Source organism: Meriones unguiculatus, chromosome 18, assembly GCF_030254825.1.
Source record: "Meriones unguiculatus strain TT.TT164.6M chromosome 18, Bangor_MerUng_6.1, whole genome shotgun sequence".
In the NCBI taxonomy this organism is placed as follows: Eukaryota; Metazoa; Chordata; class Mammalia; order Rodentia; family Muridae; genus Meriones; species Meriones unguiculatus.
Window position 1 is genome coordinate 51,984,332 of NC_083365.1, and position 27,683 is coordinate 52,012,014.

Here is a 27,683-nt window from a genome sequence, read left to right on the forward strand (position 1 = left end):
TCCATTTTTAAAAGGGAAGTGATATCACTAATAGTATTACGTAACAACTTGAATATATTTTAAAAATGACATTTTAATTATTTTTCTTCCTTAGTATTGATATACTATATAGAAAATTTATTTTAAGACAATCATATTTTTTATCAGAATAATCCTTTACAAAGTGATAATGATAGTTTTTAAAAGGCCCAGGAGAAGAAAGGAAGGACATAAGGATGGGGTCCTATTTTGTTTCTTTTAATGTCTGAAACTCATAAGACTAGAAATTTCATATGAAATCAGCATCACATTGATGCCTCAAGCATATAATAATAAGTAAGATTGGGAGACCATGAATTATGAAGAGAAAAATTAGTAAACAAAGGTATCCTGGGAAATTTAGGTGCTGCTTTGTCATGTGTCAACGATTCTGATGTCAGAGACATCAAGCAAAGGCAGAAGCAGCTGGTTTGCTAAAATTGGTTTTACTCACTCTGAAAGAGACTTTTTAAAATTGACTATCAACTCATACAAGGTCTTTGGTTGGTGCTTCAGTCCCTGCGGGACCCTCTTGGCCCTGGTTTGTTGTTTCTGTTGTTCTTGCGAAGGTCCTGCCGCCTACAAATATGTAAGTGATGGACAGCTCAGTCCTTACAAGGGCTCCCTAGTAAGGGGAGCAGAGGCTATCTCTGACATGGACGCATTTGCCAGCTTTTCAATTACTTTCCCCTGGAGGGACAGCCTTGCCAGACCACAGGGGAAGAGGGCATGTTCAGATCCGAGGAGCTGGGGTCGGTGGTAAGGGAAAGAGGTTGGTGGAAAGTGAGGGAGGATAGGACTGGGAGGTGAGGAGGGATGGGGCTATTGCCAAGATGTAAAGTGAATAAATAAAATTAATTAATTAACTAAAAATACTATCAACAAGGACAATAAAATTTAGCATTGAAATACAGTTATGTCTAAGTCCAGGGTTTGTCAATTTTTGCCTCTAGCCAGATGATAAACGTCAGATTTTACCAGCCACAAGATCCCTGTCACATGTCAAGGAATGTGCAGAGTCATACACCGATGGACACTGGATCAAATTTTGTGCACTTTCTGTGTGTCCAATGCGCCCTTCTTTTCCAGTGACTTAAAATCAGAAAACATTGTACACCACGAGTTTTGTGAAACACATGTACAGTGGTTTTAGAAACACTGAGTTTGTAAAAATCTTCAAAAGTCAAGGCTAGGATTCAAGGCTGTCCACAAAGAGCAGACATATCTTCTTTTTAGACTAACTGCTCATCCCCTTCTTTCACCATCTTTCACTGCAGTAAAAATGAGTATGTACATAATTAGCATACATGCATCTGTTGTTTCCTTTTTCTCCTGTAGCTTCATTTTTTTAAACTTATTGAAAATATTTTAGAGACCATTATCTTCTTTATGGACACTCCTATAACCTCTTTGCATAAGAAACAATAGACTTTATATCAAGAATCCATTAAAACCAAGCAAGCTTGCTCATATTTTTCTTTAAGATGTATTTAAATATTTTTGAAATTATGTGTATGCATGTGTATCAGTGTGGGAGTACGTGCATTTTAATGCAGCTATCCAAGGAGACAAGAAGAGAATATCAGATTCCCTGAAGCTGGAATTACAGTCAGGTATGAGCAGTCCAACAAATATCCTAGGAATTGATCCAACAACAGTACATGCTCTGAACCTCTTTGCTCATATCTTTAAAGTGCTTTTGAACAAGTGTCATGTTAATATTGGGGTGGTTATTTATGCTTCTTTATGCTGCTGTTTTAACCACCCCTGTGGCTTTGGGAGATGAACTTTGATGGGGGCCTGAGGGGGCAGCCTCTATTCAACCTGCCTGTGATGACCAACTGATGGGCAGAGTGAATGGAATTTTAGGTAAGAAGTGGGAAATAGCAAGAGCTGGGAAGGACAGGAATTCCACAAGGAGAGCAACAGAACAAGAAAATTTGAACACAGGGAACTTCCCAGAGACTCACACTCCAACCAAGGACTATTCATGGAGATAACCTAGAACCCTGACAATCCAGCCACTTCTTTTTTTTTTTTTTTTTCTTTTTTTCTTTTTTTTTCAATGCAGTTTATTCAGGAACATTGAACAATCCTCGGACCCCGGGGAAAGCCAGCCCACAGCTTAAATAGCCTCTGGGTAGCCAACCCAGGCGTGCCACGGGGGCAATGCAGATAGGTCCACATACATGGAAGCAAGCCAGATCCTCGGCCTTAGCCAAATGTGGAGTTGTTCGTGACAGAGAGCACTCACCATCGGGAAGGTGGAAGGCAGAAACCAGCTCCATCTTTAAGGCATAGCATTCCGCAGCTCTCTACAGTTCCCCCTTTTTGTTTTAGCCACTTCTTATGAGAACTGAGAGACTAAGATCAGAAAGAAGGAGAGGAGGACCTCCCCCATCAGTGGACTTGGGGAGGGGCATGCATGCAGAAAGGGGGGGAGGGTGGGACCGGGAGGGGAGGAGGGAAGGGCTTATGGGGGGATACAAAATGAATAAAGTGTAATTAATAAAAGTTAAATTAAAAAAAAGAAGGAGACTCCACCATCATCTTGCTTTGTGTGTCATGGAAGGCACACTGTGCAGACCCATCTCAGAGCTAGCTAGAAGGCTCTTGTAGGTATTGATTCTGCCTTGACTTAAGGCTCCCCAGGTTCCAACGGCAAAATAATTAGATGTTTGTTGTTTAAACGACACCCTACTTAATTTTTATTATAGCAGCTTGATTGTGAATGTATAGTGTTTTAAGAGGTGTGAGAATTAAACAGTGAAGAGTTCTAGAGAAAGTTCCAAAAGCCCACCTTTAAGAGAATAGTCTGTGAACAATGCATAGCCACGGTTGTTCTTCATCCATTCCCTTTTGTTACATTAGACATGATTTCTTCAAGTTTTCAGAAAGCTTTGTATTGTATGTTATCATAAGTAGGCACATGCGCCTCTCACTCACAATAGGTGTTGTCAAAAAAATTGAAAAATTATGGATACAGCATGGGGCAGTGATTATTAGTTATGTTATGGTAAGAATCGCTGTCCTATCCGTGAAATAAAAGGCATATAACAGATGAACAGGAACTCCGTTGTTTCTACTTTGGATAAACTGAAGCCACAGATAAGATGAAGTTTTAATAAATACAAGTTTAAAAAACATGTAAGTACCACAGATTTTACTCTGTTTACTCTCTTGTTTTTGTGCCCATTTATGACAAAAGCTTGTTATATTCATATAAAAAGGACAAAATTAATAGAATGAAGCGTGTCTTTCTTGGCGTGTGTTGACATGCTTTCAATATATTTAATGAAGTAATTACCCTGAATACTTGTTTGTTTGTTTGTTTGCTTGCTTGTTTATTTATTTACTTTTTAAATTTAATTTTTTGTTCAATGCAGCTTGGCTCCTGTTCTATATAGCTAAGCACATGTTCATTCCACTCAGTTATCTCCTTTTAGACCTTATATCTTTGGCTACAGCAGTTGGAGAGCAGGAATGTATTCCACTTAAGTCTTCCATTCTGCCATCAGGGTTGACTAGTATATGTATAAAAAATTATTCATATATATGTTTTTGTTATTTTTGTTTAATATCGATTTGTTAGAAAACATGACCGTTTTGTATCCTTTAAAAACATTCTGCTAAAGGGATGGAAAGATGACGTAGTGGTTAAAACCACTTCCTGCTCTTTCAGATGTTCCAAGTTTAATTCTGAGCATCTGTATGTCCTCTCCCAAGTAATCTGACACTGTCTTGTGGCAGATACATGCACGTGGCATACACATAAAAATAAAATAATTTCAAAATAAATAAAATATTAAAAGTGCTCCATCAGACTCTGTTGTGTCAGATATAATCTATGCCTTCCAACATCCTTCCTTCTTGATTTGATGTTCATAAAACTTGTTTTTCTAAGTAAATTGCTGTAAAATACAATGTCAATAGGCAAAATATTTTGTACTGCATCCCTTTAAAGATAATTTTACTCTAAATAAACTGACTGCTCGGAACCTTCAAAGTGATCTACAACCATGGAGAAAGCAAGTCTGCAAAAAGAAAGTAATAATTCTGTACATTTTATGTAATAATTAAGTTATTTCTCTAATTCTCATCCAGAAGGGAAAACAGGATAAACACCAGAAGCAGTGGAAGAAAGGAAACAAGTCTGGAAGGTACCAAAGTTGTCCTATAAAAGACTCTACCCAGCAGGGGATTGAAGCAGATGCAGAGACTCAGACTGACCCAACACAGAGAGCCTTAGGGAAGAAGGAGGATACAAAAGAACCCAGAGGAGGGGGCAGGAGACATGCAAAGAGACCAACAAAGTCAAAACAAAACAAAAACAAAGCAGGGCTCGGGGTCCCTGCAGAGAGTGATGCATCAACCAAAGACCACGCATAGAAAGGACTTAGAACCTCTGCTCAGATGTAGCCCATGGACAGCTGAGTCTCCATGTGGGTTCCCTAGTAAGAGGAGAAGAGACAGTCTCTGATATGAACTCAGTTGCTTGTCTCTTGATCACTTCTCCCTGGTGGGGCAACCTAGCGTGCCCACAGAGGAAGAGGATCCAAGCAGACCTGATGAAACCTGATAAGCTAGAGTTAGACATTAGGGGAGGAAGACTTCTCCTATCATTGGACTAGGGTAGACGGATAGGGAAGAAAGAAAGAGGATGGGGCTTGGAGGAGATGAGGGAGGGGGCTACAACTGGGATACAAATTGAACAAATTATAAATAATAATAGTAATAAAAAGTGTTATGCAAATAAATGAGAGCAAAGTGCTAAAAATTAATTAAGCTATTTTTCAAGTAGATTTTAAAAGCCAAACACAACCTATTTATCATGCACAACTGCACTACTGTCATTATGTTTTGTTCCCTAGGCTGTGACCAAGAAGGTCTTAATAGTCTCTTCAGTTTTTGTTAATTTAGACAGTTCCCTTTTGGACTCCTTTTGCTAAGAACATTTTTTTTAGAAAACTTGTCATGTAAATTGTTTCTCTCGTCCTTTGAAATTTTAACTTTTTTTTTTAAGTTTCTGGCCATTTTTTACAACCCATGATTATCTCCTTCTAAGAGTCAAGAGCAAACACAATGAAATAAAGCCATCAATATGAGAGAACCTCTCAACTACACTCAATGGAGGCATTGGTGACTACCTTTCAAGGGTCCTTTTCAGAGAGTGAAACGATCTGTTGTCATAAACAAACAAGAAAGGTAATTGTCAGACACTAATGAGCTGTGGTGTCTCATTTTAAAGTTCAGATCATTAAAAAAATAAAATAAAAATCTTTATTTGCATTAGTAAATCTGAATTAAGACTGCAGTTGATCATAACCTATGTATTATTTTTTCTCTCTCTTGTAACAACAGTCTCAAATTACAGTCCTTCCCTGCTTAATTTTGTCCAGTGTTACTTGTGACAAGTATAAGTAATTAAAAAAAAAACATGTTTGTCTTGAAATTTTTTAAATAGTTAAACCTACAACAAGTTATAAGCAAAAAGTTATTCATTATAGGAAGATGATAACATAAGGAAAGTATTGTGGTTTATTTTGATGAACACACTTGACTTTGTGCCAAGTGATGTCTGGTACAGCATGCTCTGTAGGAGAATTGCCCTTTTCACATCAGTCTTGTTGTGCTAGACTGAGACTCTTAAGACATGATAATGAAAGTTTAAACTTAGATATCTACAGTACATAATCTCACTTTCCCGAATGAACAAAAATATCTAAGGTTAAACAACTTACGTGGAATATGCCAAAATAAAATTTAAGAATGAGCAAAAGAAAAAAAAAAAATAAAAACAATAAAAAAAACTAGAAAACCTTGTTGTGTGTCTGAATGAATTGTATAGCCTTACAATTCGTAATTTTAAAATTAAAAAATGCTTTAACTGTATGACTATCAAGACCACGTGAACATACATTATCAGCATTGGTGTGATGCAACCACACTGAGCCATTATGTACATAGAGAATATCTGGTCCTCTAGGATATTGGTATAAAAGTACTACAAGTAATTCTTCCAATATAAAATCTAAGACATTAAGTTGTGCTGGTAAATCATAAATAAAAATATGTAATTATTGTCAGAAATATCATTTCTAATATGTTACTCTTTTTCCATATATACTTTAACATTTTAACGTAGATATAACAATCCTTAAAAGGCTTCAAATGGATTCAAAGTGTAATATCTCCATTTCACTTTTCTCAAAATCCAATGCTTCATATGCTTCAGAGTCTTCTGTGAACTTACGTAAAAGTTACCATATGTGGCAGTTTGCAGGTTTCATCCTCAGTTGGAACTGTCTGAGAAGGATTAGAGAGATTGGGAGGTCTGGCCTTGCTGAAGAAGATGTGACACTAGGAATGGGCTTTGAGGTTTCAAAAGGCCTTGTCCGCCCCCTGCACCCACCTCCGCCTGCTACTGTCAGATCAGGATGTAAAGCTCTCGGCCACCCACTACTCCAGGACTAATCCTGTCTGCCTCTCATGTGTATCACTAGCCAAACCTCTAAGACTGTAAGGGTGCTTCTTTTTTTAGAAAGAATGACTTGGTCAGGTGTCTCTTAAACACCAACACAGCAATGACTAAGGAGATGTCATAAGTTGATGAAGATATTGCTGTTAACAGGACAAATTTTTGATGCTATAATTGTATCATTTCCCGTTCTCTTTCCTCTCTCTCAGCCCACTATTTTCATTAATTGTTAATGTGTGTGTGTGTGTGTGTGTGTGTGTGTGTGAGAGAGAGAGAGAGAGAGAGAGAGAGAGAGAGAGAAAGAGGAGGAGAAAGAAAAATCACTGTTCAGCTTATATTTAACTCAGTTTGGTGGGTTACGCTTATAACCCCTGGAATTTGAAAATGTAGAGTCAGGAGTCCAGTAACAAATTTACATATGCAGCAAATTCTAAGGTAGTTTAAGTTACATTAAACATTGCTCAAAAACAAAAAGAAAAAGACCCATGTTCCCTTAACATGTGCTGGCTTTTGCTTTAAGAGTTTCACTGTATTCACCCACTAACTACTCCACAACTTATCTTTTCATGGGGTTTGACACCTTTTATCCAGACCCAGAAACTGTAAAAAGGGCAATTTAAGTTTCTTATTCACAGTCAGACATGCAGTGAGCACCGTGCTGTCTTCGAATCTGTGTTCCCACAAATTCATATAAACAATCAGAATAAAAGCATGAAAGCAGATTTCAAGATGTGGCAAAAGGGAGAAGAAAGAAACAGACAGACACACACACACAGAGCGAATCTCAGATGGTAAAAAAATAAAATAAATAGAATTAGAATAAGCCCTATAAATTTGATATGGGAACAGTTTCTGATGAGATCAAGGGAAACAAAATGATACCTCATTTCACCAGTGTGCACTGATGTCACATATTAATTTAATCTGAGAATGCCTGGCTCAGCCTACAGAGATTTTTTTTTTATTAAATTTTTATTTTATCTTAATTGTAGTTTATTCAATTTTTATCCCAGCTGCAGCCCCCTCCTTCATTCCCTCTCAATTCCATCCTTCCTCCCTCATCTCCTCCCATGGCCCTCTCCAAGTCCACTGAAAGGGGTGGACCTCCTCTCTTTTCATCTGACCCTAGCTTATCAGGTCTCATCAGGGCTGGCTGCATTGTCTTCCTCTGTGGCCTGGCTCCTCAGAGGGAGATGATAAAAAAGCCAACCAATGAGTTCATGTCAGAGACAGCCCCTGTTCCCCTTACTAGGATGCCCACTTGGATATGATTTTCCTTCTTCTTTAAGTTGGTTTTCACGCCTACAGAAATGTCCCACTTTGTCTTTTCCATTAATCTTCTATATCTATGATAATAAGTATCTACAGACTTCATGTCTTAATAATACAAATTTGTTATTTAGTAGTTTTGGTATCAGGAGTTAGTTTCTAACAGAGCTGCATTCCTTCATGGAGGTTCCAGAGGGGAAAATGCCCAGTTCCTGGAGAACAAAGGAGAAATTGGAGACGGCAAATCCTAAACAGAATATACTGTATGGGAAAAAAACAAAAACAAACAAACAACTAAAAAAAGCCTTCTCTACTTTCAATAAAACAATAATAACAACAAAACCAGCCAAACAAAAGATAAAAGGGTGTATGAATTAGTTTTCTGTTACTGTAAGGAAACACTTGAGGAAAGAATCTGAGGGAAGATTTAATCTCCCAAGATTTCAGAAAAATAAATTCAAGGACACTGGGTTTCATTTCAGTCATGTCAGAGAAAAATGCAAAGTAACAGCTGAGAAAGGTGGCAGGGGAGGAAGTAATTACATCAACACTAATAAATGGCTGAGTATTCTGAACCTTTTCTAGTTACGACCTGAATAATTTGTTAGGGAAGCAGTGGTTTCTTAGGGCGAGGATGGCTATTCGCAGCTTTCCCAGCACTAGTCAAGAACAATGGCTATCTTCTTTGATACACTACTAGGTAGATTCTCCAACCAGGGACCATGCATGGATATAACATGGATATAATCTAGAACCCCTGCTCGGATGTAGCCCATGGTAGCTTAGTATCCAAGTGGGTTCCCTAGTATGGGGAACAGGGTCTATCTCTGGCATGAACTCTGTGGCTGGCTCTTTGACCTCCCCCCATCCTCTGAGGGAGGAGCAGCCTTGCTAGGCCACAGAAGAGGACATTGTAGCTAGCCGTGAAGAGACCTGATAGGCTAGGATCAGATGGAAGGGGAGGAGGACCTCTCCTATCAACAGACTTAGACAGGGGCAGGGAGGAGATGAGGCAGGGAGGGTGGGATTGGGAGGAAATGAGGGTGGGGGCTACAGCTGGGCTACAAAGTGAATAAACTGTAATTAATATAAAAAAATAAAAAAAAAATAATTAAAAAAAGAATAACGGCTGTCTAACTAGAAGCTTTGCCCGCCCCTCTTGCATTCCTTGCCACCAACCTGCTCCATAGAGGCCGAACTACCACTTCCCAGTAGGAAGCTGTTAATGCATCTTTCTGCTTAACCAAGACAAGAAGAAAAAGCATTCAAATGCCTTCACTCTGGAAGAAGAAAACAATTTGTCTGCCCTGAGTCTTAACGTATGTAGTTTTACCAAGCAATGTCTAAAGTCCTTGTATCCCCAGCATGCACACATCATTATCGAGTGTTCTCAGCCACGTGTAGAATTTGGATGTGAACACAACTTTTTTTCCTAAATGTGTATTCTATTTTGTGATCTTGAAATTCAGTCTTGCTCATGACCTAGTAATGTTTACTTGGATATAACAAGTGTGTCAAGTAAAGTGTGTTCCTAAGCATATGGGTAGTTTCATGTCTCAGTTCTAAAGAAACAACACAATATCCACGCACGAACAATTGCCTTTAAGTGTTCCCTTTGACCTTTGTGCATATCATGTGAGGACAAAATCCTAAGGGATCTTTTTTATTTTTTTAAATGGCTTCTGGAATTGGCCAGTAAAACTTTTAGAAATCAAAATGCCAAGTGAAAAGGTAAATTAAGGAAATATTTACATTAATACACCTAGGTAGGTATTCAAATAGGGATGGAGCTGTTGTTATGTCTGCATCTTATATATGTTCAGTCAGTTGCTTGAAAACATTCTGTACAGCCAAGCAGAGGGTTTGCATTGTGATTTATTATATCTTGGTCCCAATATTTATCCCTATTTACATTTAAAAAAGAGAATGATCTTTAGTACAAAATGAGAAGAGTAAATCTTCAATAGCTGAACTAATTGAAAAAAATCTTTGAAAGAAAAATACTTTATTATTATTATTATTATTATTATTATTTAGTTTTTCAAGACAGGGTTTTTTTGTGTAGCCTTGGCTGTCCTAGACTCTCTTTATAGACCAGGTAGGCCTCAAACTTCACAGAGATCCACCTGCCTCTGCTTCCCTAAGTACTGAGATTATAGGCATGTGCCACTGTGCCCAGCATGAAGGAAAAATTTTAATGAGAAAATAAAATAAGCTTGAAATTTCATGTGCTTTTTATGCAACCTCAGCAAGAATCTAAAAACTAATAACATAAACAATTCAGTTTGGAAGTCAATATCCCATTACTTCATGTATTAGCAAACAGACACAGTTCCACACAGGAAAGTAAACTCTAGCTATGAGAGTAATGTGCAAATGAGCTGAAGTTTGAGACAGTATCACAAGTGCTATCTCTTTTTTTCCTCACAGTAGAGAGAGCAAGGCATACTTATCATGAATTCTACAGTCATGCTCTACAATTTTGACTTTATCCAGGCCGCTTTTTAGGTAGGCATATGAGGAGATTGTGTAGAGAGCACAGCAGAAGTGTCCTAATGTAGCATGAGTATATATATTTTCTGAATAACGAGACAATGTGAGCCACAAATAAGCCATTTGTGGGACAGGGACTGCAAGCAGTTATCCTTCAAAGGAAATGCAATTTGAAATCGCACATTTTTTTTTACTTCACCATAGCTCTATAATAATACAATTTATAAAATAAAAATTCTATATTTAATCCCAGCTGAAGTTTTATATTAAAAACTGAAGTATGCTAAAGAAAGATTGCCATATCTCAAAGGAAAAAGATTGAAGGCCTCACATTGTATATTAAGGAAAAGAAAAGTACTCTAGGTAGAGTGAAAAACTCTATTTTTACTCGGATGGGATAATCTTCGTATTTACCCTCTGTGAATTCCAAATCCCTATGTGACTCTCTATAAACAACTTCGTAAAACTTTTCATTGATGGCCACAGATTAGCCTACACCTTGATCTGTCTGACGCCTACTTCATCAACATTTTTCATCTTTCTACTATGCAATCATACTATTCAAAATGCACAAAAGCTGTGATTAAATTGTGGAAATATAGCAAGGACTTAAACTGAGCTTTAAGGATGCTGTGCTACCGATCTTTAAGGCACTTTCTGTAAGGACACCCATGCAATAATTGAAGTTATTTCACAGTTATCTCTATCCATTTATAAATGGACTACTTTCCTGTTTCTCATTGTCTCTAAGTTCACTACATGTTAACTATGAAATATACAAATGTTAAAACATGAGGCAACAAATTGCTCAAACTGCAATAAACTTTGCTGTGGGTAGCTAAACAGTTTATGAAAAGGATATGAAGTAAAGTTCAATTATGAAGCAGAGAAACATAAGTTCAGATGATCATCAAGAATATACTCCAGATAAAATTTATATTAAAAAAACTACAATAACTAAACAGACACTGAAACACTGGTACCAAAATGTGAGATAATACTTGCATATTTGAAATGAGCAAAAGAAATAAATGCATTTCTTTATCTGAAATTTTGCAGTGAATTGCCAGTCCGGTTGTAAATGTTTTACTGTGTCTAGGAGGAACTTAAAAAATCTACTCAGAAGTGGATTATTCTGGGGAACTGTCCATAGTGTTCATTGTTTATCTCAGCAATTTTTAAGGTATTCACGGAGAGGATAAAGAAGACTTCAGTGTTTTCATTTCAGAATTCCTTAGTTATATTCAGAACATGAACAGGCTTTACAGATTTCACAGAAAAGGCCGTGAGGTTTGGCACAGGAAAGCACAGGAATTAGGTGAGCCAGTCACTGTCTTGATAATTCCATAGGCTGTTCAGGGTCTCTGGATATGTTTTTTGGTAGTACTAATATCAGCCTTAGTTCACTGAAATTTTGGCAACAAATGAAAATGAAAACCCTCATTTTTAGTTTTACAATTGACATTAGCCCAGACTGAGGAAATCTAATGAACAGAAAATTTGAACTCTGAGAATACTTGAGCACAACTAACTTGAGTGGATCGCTTTCCTCTAACGGGGCTGCCTTCTCTGGCTTCAGTGGAAGAGGATGTGTTTAGTCCTAGTCCTCATGCAACTTGATGTGCCTGGATGGGTTTGTTGTGCAGCAGCTCCCTTTTCTGAGGAGGAGGAGAGGAGGAAAGAGGGAAAGAGGGAAAGAGGGAAGAGGGTGGGAGGCTGGGACTCGGTGGTGTCGAGGGTGGGGGCTGAGATTGATATGTAAAATAAATAAAGTAATTAATTTTAAAAAAACACAGAAAAAATTAAGCAAAAATAAAAATCTCTTCTAAAATGAAGAAGATAGATGTCATTGGCTTAACACATCTGGTTTTGACGGTCAGTCTGGTTGTCAGAGTTCCACAGATATTATGGTATTTGTAGAGTTTCAGATGTTAAAGAGAGCGATGGAGAGTCCTCCCTCCCTCCTCCCCTCCCAACCCCATCCTCCCTCTTCCCAACCTCTCTCCCTCTCCCAGTCCACTGATACAGGATGTCCTCCTCTTCTTCCCTCTGACCCTAGTCTATCACGTCTCATCAGGACTGGCTGCATTGTCTACTTCTGTGGCCTGGTAAGGCTGGTCCCTCCTCAGCGGGAGGTGATCAAAGAACCGGCCAATTAGTTCATGTCAGAGACAGTCCCTGTCCCCATTACTATGGAGGCCAACTGGATACTGAACTGCCATAGGCTACCTCTATGCAGGGGTTCCAGGCCATCTCTATGAATGGTCCTTGGCAGGAGTATCAGCCTCAGAAAAGACCCCTGTGCCCAGACTTTTTGTATCTGTTGCTCTCCTTGTGGAGCGTCTGTCCTCTCTGGGTCTTACTATCTCCCACTTATTTCATAAGATTCCCTGCACTCTGCCCAAAATTTGGCTATGCATCTCAGCCTCTGCCTCGAGCCTTGATAGCCTGCAGGGTAGAGCCTTTCAGAGGCCCTCTGTGGTAGGCTCCTGAGAATTCCAACTAACCAGATTGTTCAGAGGGTGAAGGCTCCTAATGCCAAACCTGAAAAAAACAGGGTTTCATTTTGCATAGTGGAAGGAGAAAACTAATCTTGAAAGTTACCTCTAATCTCCACATATTACCCATGGAAGGACCCCACAAATGGTCATACCCCTGCCAGCATACATGGACATACATATATATATATATATATATATATATATATATATATATATATATATATATTTGTCCATATATATAATGAAATTTAATGCCTAGGAGTGGTATGGCTGGTTCTTGAGGAAGTGTTATTCCTACTTGTCTGAGACTCCTAGGCATATATCCAAAAGAAGCTCAAGTACACAATAAGGACATTTGCTCAACCATGTTTGTAGCAGCTTTATTTTTAATAGCCAGAAGCTGGAAACAGCCCAGATGCCCTCAACTGAAGAATGGATGCAGAAACTGTGGTACATCTACACAATGGAGTATTACTCAGCAATGAAAAATAAGGAAATCATGAAATTTGTAGTTAAATGGTGGAACCTAGAAAGGATCATCCTGAATGAGCTGTCCCAGAAGCAGAAAGACACACACGGTATATACTCACTCATATAGATATAACATAGTATACACCTACTAAAATCTGTACATCTAAAAAAACTAAGCAAGAGAGAGGACCCTGACTAAAATGCTCAATCCCCATCCTGAAAGGCAAAGAGGCTGGACATCAGAAGATGAAGAAAATAGGAAACAACCTAGGAACCTGCCACAGAGGGCCTCTGAAAGCCTCTGCCCTGCAGACAATCAAAGCAGATGCTGAGACTTATGGCCAACTGTTGGGCAGAGTGCATGGAATTTTATGTAAGAAGTGGGGAATAGTAATATCTGGAGAGGACAGGAACTCCACAAGGAGAGCAACAGAACAAGGAAATTTGAACACAGGGAACTTCCCAGAGACTCATATCCAACCAAGGACTATTCATGGAGATAACCCAGAACCCCTGCACAGATGTAGCCCATGGCAGTTCAGTGTCCAAGTAGGTTACATAGTAATGGGAAGAGGGACTGCCTCTGACATAATCTGACTGGCCTGCTCTTTGATCACCTCCCCCTGAGGGGGGAGCAGCCTTACCAGGCCACAGAAGATGACAATGCAGCCATTCCAGATGAGATCTGATAGACTAAGATCAGAAGGAAGGAGAAGAGGACCTCCCCTATCAGTGGACTTGGGGAGGGGCATGCATGAGGAAGGGGGAGAGAGAGTGGGATCAGAAGGGGAGGAGGGAGGGGCTTATGGGGGGATACAAAATGAATAGAGTGTAATTAATAGTAAAAAATTTAAAAAATTAAAATATGAAATTTAAAATAAATAAAAATTAGAGATAACTTTTAACTTTTTATTATTAAGCATCTTATGCCAATTAAAATTTCAATTTTAACAGCATGCCTATTAAGATCTATAAAATGTTAACATGATGAATAAAAATATTTTCAGTATGTTTTCAAATTCTTGAATATAACCATATTGATTTTATAACTTCTTTGAAATCTTTGAGCAGAAGTATACATTATTGCCTTTCTTTTATTTTAGACAACAAAACAAAACATTTTACAAACAGTTGGCCTGTCCTACTTATTAAAACTTTTGCATAAAGATTGTTACCAGCTGAGCTAAAACAACAGCTGTCCACTGAAAATAATTGAAGACATGTTTTGCCCATTGGCCTGAAATCAAACATATGTCTTAATAAAACAATTAAACTATAACTTTCTTTATTGGTGTGTTAAGTATCAGTGAATGTTAATTACAGAGTTTCCACCTGGGTTTTCAGCCTAGAAACCATCCCAATTTGTGGAAGATTGTAGATCTCAAAATTTTTAACATTTCAAGTATTTGAAATGTTATACTACCTTCTTTCGAAGACTGATATTCCAACTAAGGACCATGCATGGTGATAACCTAGAAAAACTGCAAAGATGAGCTACCCATGGCAGCTCAGTCTCCAAGTGGATACCCTAGTAAGGGAACAGGGACTGGCTCTGACATGTGCTCAGTGGCTGGCTTTTTGATCACCAACCCCTGAGGGGGAAACAGTCTTACCAGGCCACAGAGGAAGGCAATGCAGCCAGTCCTGATGAGACTTAATAGGCTAGGGTCAGAGGGAAGGGGAGGAGGACCTCCCCTATCATTGCACTTGGGGAGAGGCATGGGTTGAGAAAAGAGAGAGAAGGTGGGATTGGAAGAGAATGAGGGAGGGGTTTCAGCTGGGATACAAAGTGAATAAACTGTATTTAACATAAAAAATTAAAATTAAAAAATATTTTGCAATTAATTATGTACATTTTTCTTTTACTAAGGCTTTCTAAAGTCCACACATCAATATTGAAAAGAAAGTAAGATTAATATTACCTACACAAAGTCAGTGATGGGTAGGAGCAAATTGAAATGTGCCAAAGCAAAGAAATATGTTTCTAGTTTACTGCTATTTTGTCTATATTTTTACATAAACGATAGATTATAGTAGAATTTTAAGCTAGTCACATTATTTTACTATAAATTATTAAACTCATATTATCTTTTCTATTATAATTATTTAAAAAAATATTCACTTTGTATCCTGGTTGTAGCCCCCCTCCTCATCTCTTCCAGATCCCACCTGCCTTCCCTATGTCCCCTCTTGCCTTCTCCTCTAGTCTGCTCATAGAAGTCTTCCTCCCCTACTATCTGACCCTAGCCTATCAGGTCTCATCAGTACTGCCTGGGTCCATTTCTTCTGTGGGCTGGCTAGGTTGCCCTACCAGGAAGAAGTGATCAAAGAGCAGGCAACCAAGTTCATGACAGAGGTAGCTCCTGCTCCCCTTACTAAGTAAGGTACCCACATGGAGACTGAGATGCCTCTGGACTACATCTGAGTAGGGTCTAGGTCTTCTCCATGCATTGCCCTTGGTTGATGCATCAGTCTCTGCAGGAACCCCTAGGTCCAGCTTTTTTTGGCGTTGATGGTCTCCTTGTGGAGCTCCTGTTTTCTCCAGCTCTTTCTATCTTCCCCTTATTCCATAAGACTATGCTCTGTACAAAGTTTAGCTGCGAGTTTCGGCATCTGGTTTTATATATTGCTGTGTGTAGTCTTTCAGAAGACATCTGTGGTATGCTCTTGTCCTGTTCCCTCTCTTCTAGCACCTTCAGTGTCTATCCTGTTTGCCCTTCTGAATAAAAATTAAACATTTTCCCTAGGGTCTTCCTTGTTGTTTAGCTTCTATAAGTCTGTAGAATTTAGTATGTTTATCCTATATTAATATATGGCTAATATCTGCTTATAAGTTAGTATATACCACATGTGTATTTCTGGTTCTGGGTTACCTCACTAAAGGTCTTTTCTAGTTCCATCCATTTGCTGGAAATTTTCTAATTTCCTTGTTTTTAATAGCTGAGTAGTATTCTATTGTGTAAATATACCATAATTTCTGTATCTATTCTTCGGTTGAGGGATATCTAGGTTGTTTACAGATTCCAGATATTACAAATAAAGCTGCTATGAACATAGTTAAGCAAATGTCCTTCTTGTATGGTTGAGCATCTTTTGGATATATGCCCAGGAGTGGTATTGCTTGGTCTTGAGGTAGCATTATTGCCAATTTTCTGAGAAAGTACAAGATCAATTTACAAAGTGGTTGTTCAAGTTTTCATTCCCACCAGCAATGGAGGAGGGTTCCCCTTTCTGTACATCCTCTCCAGCATGTGTTGTCACTGAGTTTTTCGATGTTAGCCATTCTGATGGGTGTAAGATGGAACCTCAGAGTCATTTTGATTTGCGTTTCCCTGATGACTAAGGATAATGAGCATTTCCTTAAGTATTTCTTTAAACAAAGTAAATAATAAGGCAATAAGACTTCCTCACTTTGTTTCTCCTAATTGTATGCACTTTTTTCATAGTGGTACAAAATACTATGTCTTGCATATAAAGACTTAGGGTTGAATTAAGGCTTCATTAATGGAATATTCAAGAAAAACATTTATCTCTCTCTCTGGCTATTCAAATGCACCCATTTAACAGTGGTAATCAGCACATTGCTATAGATAACTGTAATGTTTTTACTCAGAAAATAGAATTAACAGATAATATTAAAAATTCCTTTCAAATTTCCACAAGATTTTGAGACCTACATACAAATATATAGTTTATCTGAGAAGATATTAAAATTACAATGGTTTCTATATGACATTCAGTATCTCTGGCACATTCTTATATCAAGGTAGGCCAACCATGTAGAATAAAAATAATAAAAGTAAAATTACCTTTTGTATTGTAATGATTCCTTCCTGTGTATCTTTGTCAGCATCTATCATGAAAATTCCCAGTCCATCACCATCAACTATTTTGTACTCCATTTCTGCATTAACTCCTATATCTGCATCTGCAGCTTTTATTCTAGCCACAACTGACGTCACAGGCAAAGATTCTGGAACATTATACTGGTAAGATCCTGTAAAATTAGGACAAAAATCCTGTAAAAAATAAAGGACAAAAGAACCTTCTAACCACCTTCTGCTAGGAACTACTATTTTTACTACATATTATTGTTTTGTTTTCCCAATAAAGAAAGGCCATGACAGCATAAAACAAATGATAATTTCTGTGATAACAAGTGACAAAACATACTGCCTGAAGACAGGTTAAAATCCTGATTGCTGTATATCTATCTATTGTGAGAAATATGCTTCCCTGAGCAATGAAACTGAAGTAATAATTAAAGTATAATTACTAAATATGTCATAATTTACATATAATAATCACCACCATAATAGTAGAAAATAAAACAGCTCCACTGCAATTTTCCAAGTGCATACTAATATTGCTGATAAGTTAATATTGGAATTTACTTAGCATATTTTACAAAGAAATTTCCACACAATTGCACAAGAAGCTGTGAGGATAGCAATGTAAGTTTACTTTTAGAGTGGTAATGTTCTTTTAGAGAAAAGAATTGAATCTGTAATTTCTGTAGCCATGATTTACGACAAAATGCTGCAAAGGAATAAGTAATATTATTTTATTTTTTAATTTAATTTTATTTATTATTACTATTATTTTATTATTAGTTACATTTTATTGACTCTGTATCCCTTTCCCTTACCCTCCCAATCCCACCCTCCCTTCCTCATCTCCTCCCTGCCCCTTTCCAAGTCCACTGATAGGGGAGGACCTCCTCCGCTTTCATCTGACCCTGTTTTATCAGGTATCTTCAGGACTGGCTGCAAAGTCTTCCTCTGTGGCCTAGCAGGACTGCTCCTTCCTTGGGGGGTGGGGAGGTTAAAGAGCCTGCTATTGAGTTCCTGTCAGAAATAGTCCCTGTTCCCCTCACTATGTGAAACCAATTGGTTACTGAGCTACCATAGGCTACATCCGAGCAAAGGTTCTAGGTTATATCCATACATGGTCCTTGGTGGAGTATCAGTCTAAGAAAAGACCCCTGTGCCCAGATATATTTGGTCCTTGTGGAGCTTCTATCCTTTCCATGTCATACTAAGTAATATTATTTTAAAGGGGAAGAAGAAAAGAAAGAGAGACATGACCAACAAAACTTTTATTTCATGGCTTTAATAATCCTTTTATCTTTTTTTTTCAGACTTAAAAAAAATAAGTTTTTGAGAGGCGTATTTGGAAAAAAGACGAACCGTCTCTGGGGAATTTGTTCCTTGACAATTTTCTTCCAGTCATTTATTTTTCTTGACCCTTGGACATTAACTTCATAATCGATTGGTTATAAATCCATGATGCACTTAAGGTTTCCCATATAAAGGGGACCAAACTGCATTTGAGAGTAATGCAGGGGACACTATCATTTTGGACTGTGACTTTTGATGACTGAATATTGATTTTTTAAATGATTGCAATATATGTGCAACATTTTAATGGGTTCCTTGCACACATAGAGATGTCCTTAGTAAACTCAAAGATTTCCAGGATCCAATAATGAGTGATTTGTAGAGAAAATCTAATTAAAAATGAAAAACAAAATAAAATGACATGAATTTCTGTTTCTTCACTTTACAATCTAGGAAAGGGAAATAAAAACTGAAAAACCTGGGTTCCATGTCAGAGAGCAATACAGAAGTGTGAGCAATACAGAAACTAAAATTGGCATTATTATTTCTCTACCAGCTTTAGAGAAAAGCAGTTTATTTAAAAGGAAACTAATATAACAATTGCATTTTCTTTTCTAAAACCCTTTCCTCTTTTCCATGATAAGTTATCAAAGACCCAAATAAATATTTTGTTTAATTTTTTTTTTTAATGCAAAACACGGGGTCTTTATCCATGTTCTCTGGAAGTACCACAATGTTTCTTATAAAATAAAACAGACACTAAAACATCTAAAATATATAAGCATGCATTGTTTGAATGAAAAAAGAATAAGAGTTTGCACAGGAGCTCACACAGTTGTTTTATATTATTAGTTTCTCTTTCTTGATTGGAATTGAGTTCCCTCTTTCTACTGGAGAACTGTTTGAGAGATATTGCATAGCCTATGAGTTCCAAGCTAATGGTAGTTAAGGATAGCTGGCTTCCCACAATCTTCTTCTTTAAAGTAACCACCAGAAAATGACCTTGTACTATTAATTTTTTCCCTTACAGCCATGCTCATTCAGACAATACAAAGTAAATGTAGTGGGCCACAAACAAACAAACCAAAAAAATGATGGGACTCATTGGAAGAAGGTGGTTCTGAGGAAGGAGGAAGGAAATAAGATTAGGTGAAAATGGAGAATATCTTATCATCAAGGCACATCATATAAGTGATGCAGTTGTGAGAGAAAGAGGGAGAGAGAGAGAGAGAGAGAGAGAGAGAGAGAGAGAGAGAGAGGAAGAAAGACAAAAAAGTGATAGAGCAAGAAAGGAAGGAAGAAAATGGAAAATTATTTTTAACCTATAAAAAATATCCCACATGCTAAAAAAAGAAAGAAACATGGAGACTAAAAGGTGTTAGTTAAAATGATTTTATCAACCGGACAAAGCTACCTTGAGAACACAGTTTTGTTTTGTTTTGATGTGTTTTTTTTTTTTTTTTTCATTGCTTCTTGATAAGCCAAAAGCCACTTTGTGCAGAAGCTCATCTGAAAGTGTGGATTTTTGTTATTGTAGATTGCATTTTTAGACATTAAATTTTTTTTTTCAATGCAGTTTATTCAGAAACCTTGAACAATCCTCGGACCCTGGGGAAAGCCAGCCCACAGCTTAAATAGCCTCTGGGTAGCCAACCCAGGCGTGCCACGTGGGCAATGCAGATAGGTCCACATACATGGAAGCAAGCCAGATCCTCAGCCTTAGCCAAATGTGGAATTGTTCCTGACAGAGAGCACTCACCATCGGGAAGGTGGAAGGCAGAAACCAGCTCCATCTTTAAGGCAGAGCATTCCGCAGCTCTCTGCAGTTCCCCCTTTTTGTTTTAGACGCATCAGGCAAGAGTAGAGGTCTGATCTCTGATATTAGAAATAAATTGGGACTTTGTACTGATGTTCATTTAGGTGTCATCCACCCAAAGAGCATCAGACCCGTCTGATACCTTTTTCTCAGAGGCGGGACCTGGGGCATCAACCCGCATGAAATCAGACATAGATATTTAATTTTTAATGAGAGAAACGTTGTACAAATGTAAAAGGAATGTTCAGTCTATATGACCTGGTTAAAAAAGCATGAAATGAGCATATAATTATAGTGAGGTGAATCTCATCAATTTGGGGAGAAAATTATGTTAATAATTATATTAAAATTTACTTTAAAAGTAAATGATTACTTTTAAACCCTTACAAGCAAAAAACATTTTGTGTGTAGAAGGGATAGGCAGTGACTTTAATAGGCAGCAGCTATAAAAATAAATAAATTTTAAAACTTTGATAAATATGAATACAGAAATTCAATGAACACTTACCTAGCATTCAAAGTATAAATTCAAGACAAATTGAATTAGATTCACAGAGAAGTATGAAGCTGTAATACCATCTCTGTGTTAGCCTGGGTATTGCATAGCTAGAGCTTAACTTGGGCCCTTGATAAAAATGCAAAATCAGGACAAAACAACAAGAATTATGGGTTTTAAATATTTGAAAAGAATTCTTATGAAGATGTTGCTATAGTTAGCCATTATGTAGAATAACTTACTTCTTGGAAAGCGAGGTGGGTTATCATTGACATCAGTTAGGGTCACAGTAACTGAAGTGGTTCCAGACAGGCCACCGTTTTGACCAACCATATCCTTTGCCTGAATGACAAGCAAATACTGGTCTTTAGCCTCTCTATCCATGTTTGGAAGGGCAGTCTTGATGATCCCTGTAAGATTTGAAATCTCAGTAAAGCACACAATGATTCACCACATTACAGTAGCAACGAACATCGATAAAAAAGTATGTCAGTCTTCAGTAGCTGTCTTGCGTTTTTGTTTCTGTTTTTTTTTATTTTTTATTTTTGGCTTGCTTTATTATTTTAGTGTAGATCAAATACTAAAGGTGTGTACACTTTATGTATACACTTGCACATTATACTCAAATACATATTTTTACTTGCACACACTAAAGTGTAGAAAAAATAGTACAATGTGATCTCAATATTGGTATGAGAAAATTGTTGTTAGTTTTGTTGTCATTGTTTCCCTGAGTAGTGCCTATATAACCTAGATAAACTTCTACTTAGTCCTAACATTGCATATCTGAGTAAACTGTCTCTATCAAAGAAAGCTGTCAGAGAGACTGCCAGAGCACCTCTAATTTCATTATAGTCTCACCTGCCTGCTTATTAGTATGCCTTCAAGTGCCTGAGTAGTTGACAGTTGCCATCGTGGTAACTGGAAGAAACTATAAACAAATATAAAAGAGACGGCACACTTGGAATTCTCAGAAAATCCTCGTGCAGTCACAGAAAAGATGTGAAAATTTCTCCCATTTGTCAACCTATCCCTTCTCATTTCTTCAGTTCTAAATGTTCACCCTCTCTACCTCAAAAATGTTTAGAAGCTAACTGGCCAGTTTAGACGCTAACCTTGCTTATTCTTAGCCAATAGTGAATTCCAAGCTGGTTTAGCTGAAGAGTAAAACCTTGTCTCTTAAAATCAAAAGTGCATGACCATGTGGAGGATGCTTATAATCTCAGAAAGTCTGAGGGAGGGAACAGATGACCCGGTGCTCAGAGCAATTAATCCTCAATGACAGAGAGCCTCAGGACAGCCTGGAACACTCTGTCTCAGAAATTATCCTCCTCATCATCATCGTCATCATCGTCGTTGTCTTCATCATCATCATCAACATTCAAGACTCTCTTCTGCTGCTCAGTAGATATTCTGTGCTAGTTTTGGTTTCATAATGCCAAGAGGAGGGTGGGATTGGGAGGGAATGAGGAAGCGGGATACAGCTGGGATACAACGTTAATAAACTGTAAATAATATTTAAAAAAAATGTTTAATTTTAAAAAAAGAGCTTTATTCCTGACATGAATGGTGAACTCTTCGACCCCCGTCCCCAAGGGAGGAGCAGCCTTGCTAGGCCACAGAAGAAGACACTGCAGCCAGGCCTGAAGAGACTTGTTAAGCTAGGGTCAGATGGAAGGGGAGGAGGACCTCCCTAGCAGTGGACTTGGAAAGGGTCAGGGAGAAGATGAGGGAGGGAGGGTGGGGTCAGGAGGGAAGGAGGAAAGGGGCTATGGCTGGGATACAAGCAAATAACCTGTGATTAATATAAAAAAATAATAAAAAATGAAAAAAATTTAAAAAAGAGCTTCAGAAATTAAAAAAAAAAATCATTGGGGGAACAAAAACTACCAAAAGTTTCAGACAAAAATAGAGAAAAAAATAGCAATTTACAAATAAGCAAAGAGTCTTTCTCCTAAGGATGAGAACATACAAGATGAAGGACATGAAAAATAATTTATCCTTTTTTTTCTCCCATTCCAAATACTTATAATGATTTGTTTTCAGGTGTCTCAACTCCAGATTGAATGGCATTCATATTATATAACCATCTTTATATTTATGTCTAACACTGTCTCTCAAACATAAGCACAGTTACAAATACACGCATATACACATTCTGCTGCCTGTATACTAATTATTTATTTTTGAAATGTTACCCAACAAATGAAAACATTTATATACTTAACAGCTTCGCTTGTGGTGTATCTGATACAAAAGTACCTTTTACAAACCTCAATGGTTTTGTGAAAATTTCATGTTTCTTCAGTATTTCAAGTCTATAGCAAAACAACCATGGGCCTCTTTCATGTGACTATCTCCAAAGAAATTTTCTTGTAGTATGAATTCTTGAACTTAGGCGCTTATACCTTTTCTTTAAAAATTTTGTGTAACTTTTGAATTAAAAACTGATAATCTTGAGAATGTGGCTGATAAACATGTTTTATTTGCATGAAAAATGAATTATTTTACAAAATGTTCTATCATAGCTTCAGTACTTTATTTCTATTCACCTGTAACTTTTTCTTCCAACATTAATGTGTCTGTTGACACCATTGCAATAAAACAAATCCACAACATTTCAAGTGATCAGAAAAAGAAATACTTGGAAGTTGACGATGCTCTTTGGTGAATAAAGCTCCTGTTTTTCAAGAGTAAAGACCAGTCTGGATGCCCAGAACTCATGGTGTGGTCGTCATTAATGCTAGCTCTTCAAGGCAGAGGCAAGGGACCCTTGGTGCAAGCTGACCTGCCAGCTTAGTAAAAATGATATACAGTCAGTAAGGGACCCCTCTCAGTCAAGAAGTATAGAGAGTTTGAGAAAAACTAAAATTCTCAGACTGTTACCACCACAAGTGTTTGTGAACACATATATGGCCGCTCTCATATAAATGTGGGCTCATACCCAAGAGAAAATACATAATACCTCCACAGACACACACACACACACACACACACACACACACACACACACATCCCACACAAGAAAATAAAAGTGAAAGCAATTCTGATTACACCAGCTTCCTAGGTTTACTCAGTGCCATTATTTCTTGAAGCAATTATAACTTCATTAGGATAGAAGTCTGGGTATCAAAGTCACCTGCTTATTTTTCACACCTTTAATTGTCTCTTTATAAAAGATATTGTAAATAACGCTTTCCCAATGTGAAAGTAATTGCAGAACTTACAAGTAAACGCAGGTGGCAGAGAGTTTCCAAATTCCTCAACCACTGCACAGAATGAAGTAATAGGCATCACTTCCGTTTAGACACGATATTTAGCAATACCTCATTTCTAGTTATGTGCATTTGTTAGCTTTAAGTTATACACCAACATTTGCAAAAGAAGTCTTAGACATTATATTTTCTTTTGGTCAATAATTATGTAGTCACATGCTCACATAGACACATAGTAAGCAATTTTTTTATTATGCTGTGATAAAAACTGCTAGCCTGATATAACTGGATCCATGGTAACATTGTGAAACTGAAAAATACTCAGAAATCAATAATTAGTAAATCTAATATAGTGAAGAAACAAATATCTTTAGCTCCTTAGAAAATATTTTGCCTTCTTTTCAGCTGTCCATATCTTATTTTAAACTAATGCACAAAAGGAGAACTTTATGCTTGGCAAAATATTTTCCATAACTAAGAAACTTTTATTTATTTATACCTCACATTCAGAAAAAGCATCCTAATACATGCATACACACACACAGGCATGAATATATTTTGCTTTTATTTAACAACTGTGTCTTCTGTAGTATGAGGAAAAATACTCTGATGATTTTCTAATGTGCCACCAACTATGATCGCTGTTTAGAAAATATCTTGTTGGCACCAAAACTTATTATAATTTTTCAGTGTGATCCTATGTAACGGGTAAGGATCCTTTTTCTGTAATCAATCACAGTAAGAGGACAGCTTGAAGATTACAATTTTTTTTTTTTCTGTACACTCTGCTCCAAATTGGATATCTTGGAAAACACATGCACTCAAGGAACACAGACCAGAGACACTTCTGTTGTAAATGCTCAACTTATTGACATTTGCCTCACTACATGTAAATCAATATTTAAAACCAGTCTTAGGAGATTAATATTAGAATTGGAATATCAGAGTTGAAACACCCATTTTCTAAGATGTTTTAGTATTAGAGAAGACTTCTTTCCAGTAAGGACAAGGAAGCTGTGCTCACTGCCTTTGGCAACCACTAATGCTCCCTCTCTCATCTATCATGACAGCTTTTTATCTCATATAGTCATTCTTACAGCTCCGAGAACATAAACTTTAAGAGTAGACATACCGGCTACCTTGTGATTTCTGTGGAGTTAGTAATGCGTATAAGAGGCGAAGGTCATAAAGTCATTTGATGGAGCCTATGTCAAATATAAACAGCCCATCTTTGAAAGAGCACCACAGGCATTAGCAAGGACTTTATGTGCAAGTATAGCATGTCAAAAAACATGCCATCTGCCTTTTCCTTTGTTTGTAGGTTGGTTTTTATGTCAGCTCTCTTGCTAGCTACTTCAAAGATAATAGTTTCATGTGACTATAGATCTGTGAGTAACAATAGCATATGTGACTATGAACTGACTATATACACATGGTATGCGTTCAGTGTCTGTCAATATACTTCATAAATGTTAAGATTATTCATTACCAACTGAACTTCTTTGGTTTTATAGAGGTGGCTATTATGCCATGTAATGTTTAGAAGCAGTGATCATCTAGGAAAGATTTCCAAAACAATGGTATGTTACGAAGACCCACCAGCATACTTACACACAATATGATGAGCTAATGAAGGACAGTGAAAAGTAGCCCTGCTTGTGTATTTAGAATGGGTAACAGTAGTGGCCTCTGTAAACTCAGTCCAAACATCACTTTCTTTATAAAAAATTGGCACGCTCTATGCAGAATACACCCTGAAAGTCATTTTGTGATCAACACACAGAAACTGCTGAAATAAAAGTGAATTACAAATAACTGAAGCTGTGATAAGTAAAAAGATAATTAGGAAATAAAATTCAAGGTCAAACAAAAATTGCAAAAGAGGAACTCTCTTAGGAGTATGTCTATGTGAGGCTTAAACTGCCTTTGGGAAATAAATACACACTGGCTGTCGGAACCATCAGGTCTAAACATTGTGAATTATTAAGTAATCCACCCGTAAATTTACAGAAATAATGCAAAGTAGGGTAAACCAGTAGGACTTGTGTAACTCTGAAATAGGGTCAGGATGAAATAAGTCTTTGATAAAGCAGTCTTCAATTTTTCAGATAAGGGCATAAGACTGGATCTTGAAAGTCATATTTCAAAGGAACATTTGAAACGAAAGTTACCACAACATTTAATGTTTGTTGTTTTAAGCTAACATCTCTTAGAGTTCATAGAATGGTAATTATGAATTGATGCCCCAAAATGGGCAATAAGCACAAATTTGGTGCTTTTCTTACTGATTAACTGTTCCTCTTCATCAGACATCCATGATTACTAAAAAGCATGACATTATCATGAGCAAGCTATGCCTTTAACTAAAACATTTCTTGGGAACAGAAACTATTTTAAAGCAAAGTCGTGATGAGTCTTGATGTGCTGGTCTGCATTAGCAGGGGAAAGGCTCCCCTTACCTGAGGAGTAGGGGAGGTAGTAGCCCTGGAAGTATTAGCACATGAGTTTGATTCCTGAAATCCATCTTAAAAAGCCACACATCATACTGCGCACTGAAAAAGTTGAAATAAACAAATCCTTGGACTCAGTGGCCGGGCAGCCACTGAGAAGGTCTTGGTCAATGAGAGAGAGAGAGAGAGAGAGAGCTTGTCTCTAAAATGTATGAAGCACAACAGAGAATGGAGAATAATGGAAAGTATATGGGAAAAGGGTTTCAGGTGTCATGATGAAATTACTGACATACAATTCAGTTAAAAAACATCCTCCTATGACATATGGCAGGTATTATTAAGTGATCATAGCTAGTATGTTCAAGAAAGAACTCCCCAATGGGAGCTTCGGAAATAGCTCATAAGTTGTTCCCGTTCTTGCATGATAGATAACATTCGTCTCTACATTCAGTTACAGTGCATCATGGACATGGTGTGCCCATGTAGTACACAGACACGCATGTAGAAGAGCTATTCACATGCATTAAAAATAAGCAAAAACAAGAGATAGCTTCATGGTTTTGAAATTTGTTAAGTGAGATTATCTGCTTACTTGGTTTAAATTTCTGCTAAATTAAAACAACTTTAAAAGGGGGCTGCTTTTGTTTTTGACTGTAAATTATTTATCTAGTCCTGCCATATATCAAATACAAGCATACATGGATTACACCTTTAATTTTTTAAAAAGATTTATTTATGTATACAGTATTCTGTCTGCATGTATACCTGCAGGCCAGAAGAGGGCACCAGATCTCATTATAGATGGTTGTGAGCCACCATGTGGTTGCTGGGAATTGAACTCATGACCTTTGGAAGAAGAGCCAGTGCTCGTAACCTCTGATTACATCTTTAAGCAAGTTGTCAATCTTGAATTTTTGCTACCACACACATTTTGGCTTTGTTGAAGGAGAAACTGTGGTAGGAAATATGGCTTCCTTCTGGGTATGTGTATGTATATATATATAGTGTGTAAACAGACTTTCTTATCAGGTAAAAACTTTAGGAAGCATACTTAACCATGATTTCTTGAACCTATTTTTAGTAATCTATATTTAAAATATTATGAACATATTGTGATATTTCCTGTCACAATTCTACTATCTTCTATACAATTGTAAAATTTGAAGAAATGGAAAGTAATGTTATTCCTCTCATAGATAAATGCCATACTTACACTTATGAAACGACTAACTAAAATTTGAATCTTGCTCTCCAGACCTAGAGGGTTGAAAATTTACCATTTTATCACAAAAAAAGGAACAGATTTTTCCCATAAATTGTACATATGAATCATATAAATAGTTTAATAAACCAAGA

General features: G+C 37.2%; 1 protein-coding gene across 5 annotated transcripts in view; it reads right to left on the bottom strand.

Moving 5' to 3' along the window:
- Positions 1-27,683, bottom strand: part of Cdh7 (cadherin 7) — a 156,661-nt gene that overhangs the window by 62,686 nt on the left and 66,292 nt on the right. For all 5 annotated transcript variants that reach the window (XM_060372226.1, XM_060372224.1, XM_060372225.1 and 2 more), the window contains 2 exons: positions 20,905-21,072; positions 17,040-17,227 (listed from right to left, as the gene is read on the bottom strand). In XM_060372226.1, the coding sequence (XP_060228209.1) occupies positions 17,040-17,227; positions 20,905-21,072 (356 nt within the window). The remainder of the gene's footprint in view (positions 1-17,039; positions 17,228-20,904; positions 21,073-27,683) is intronic.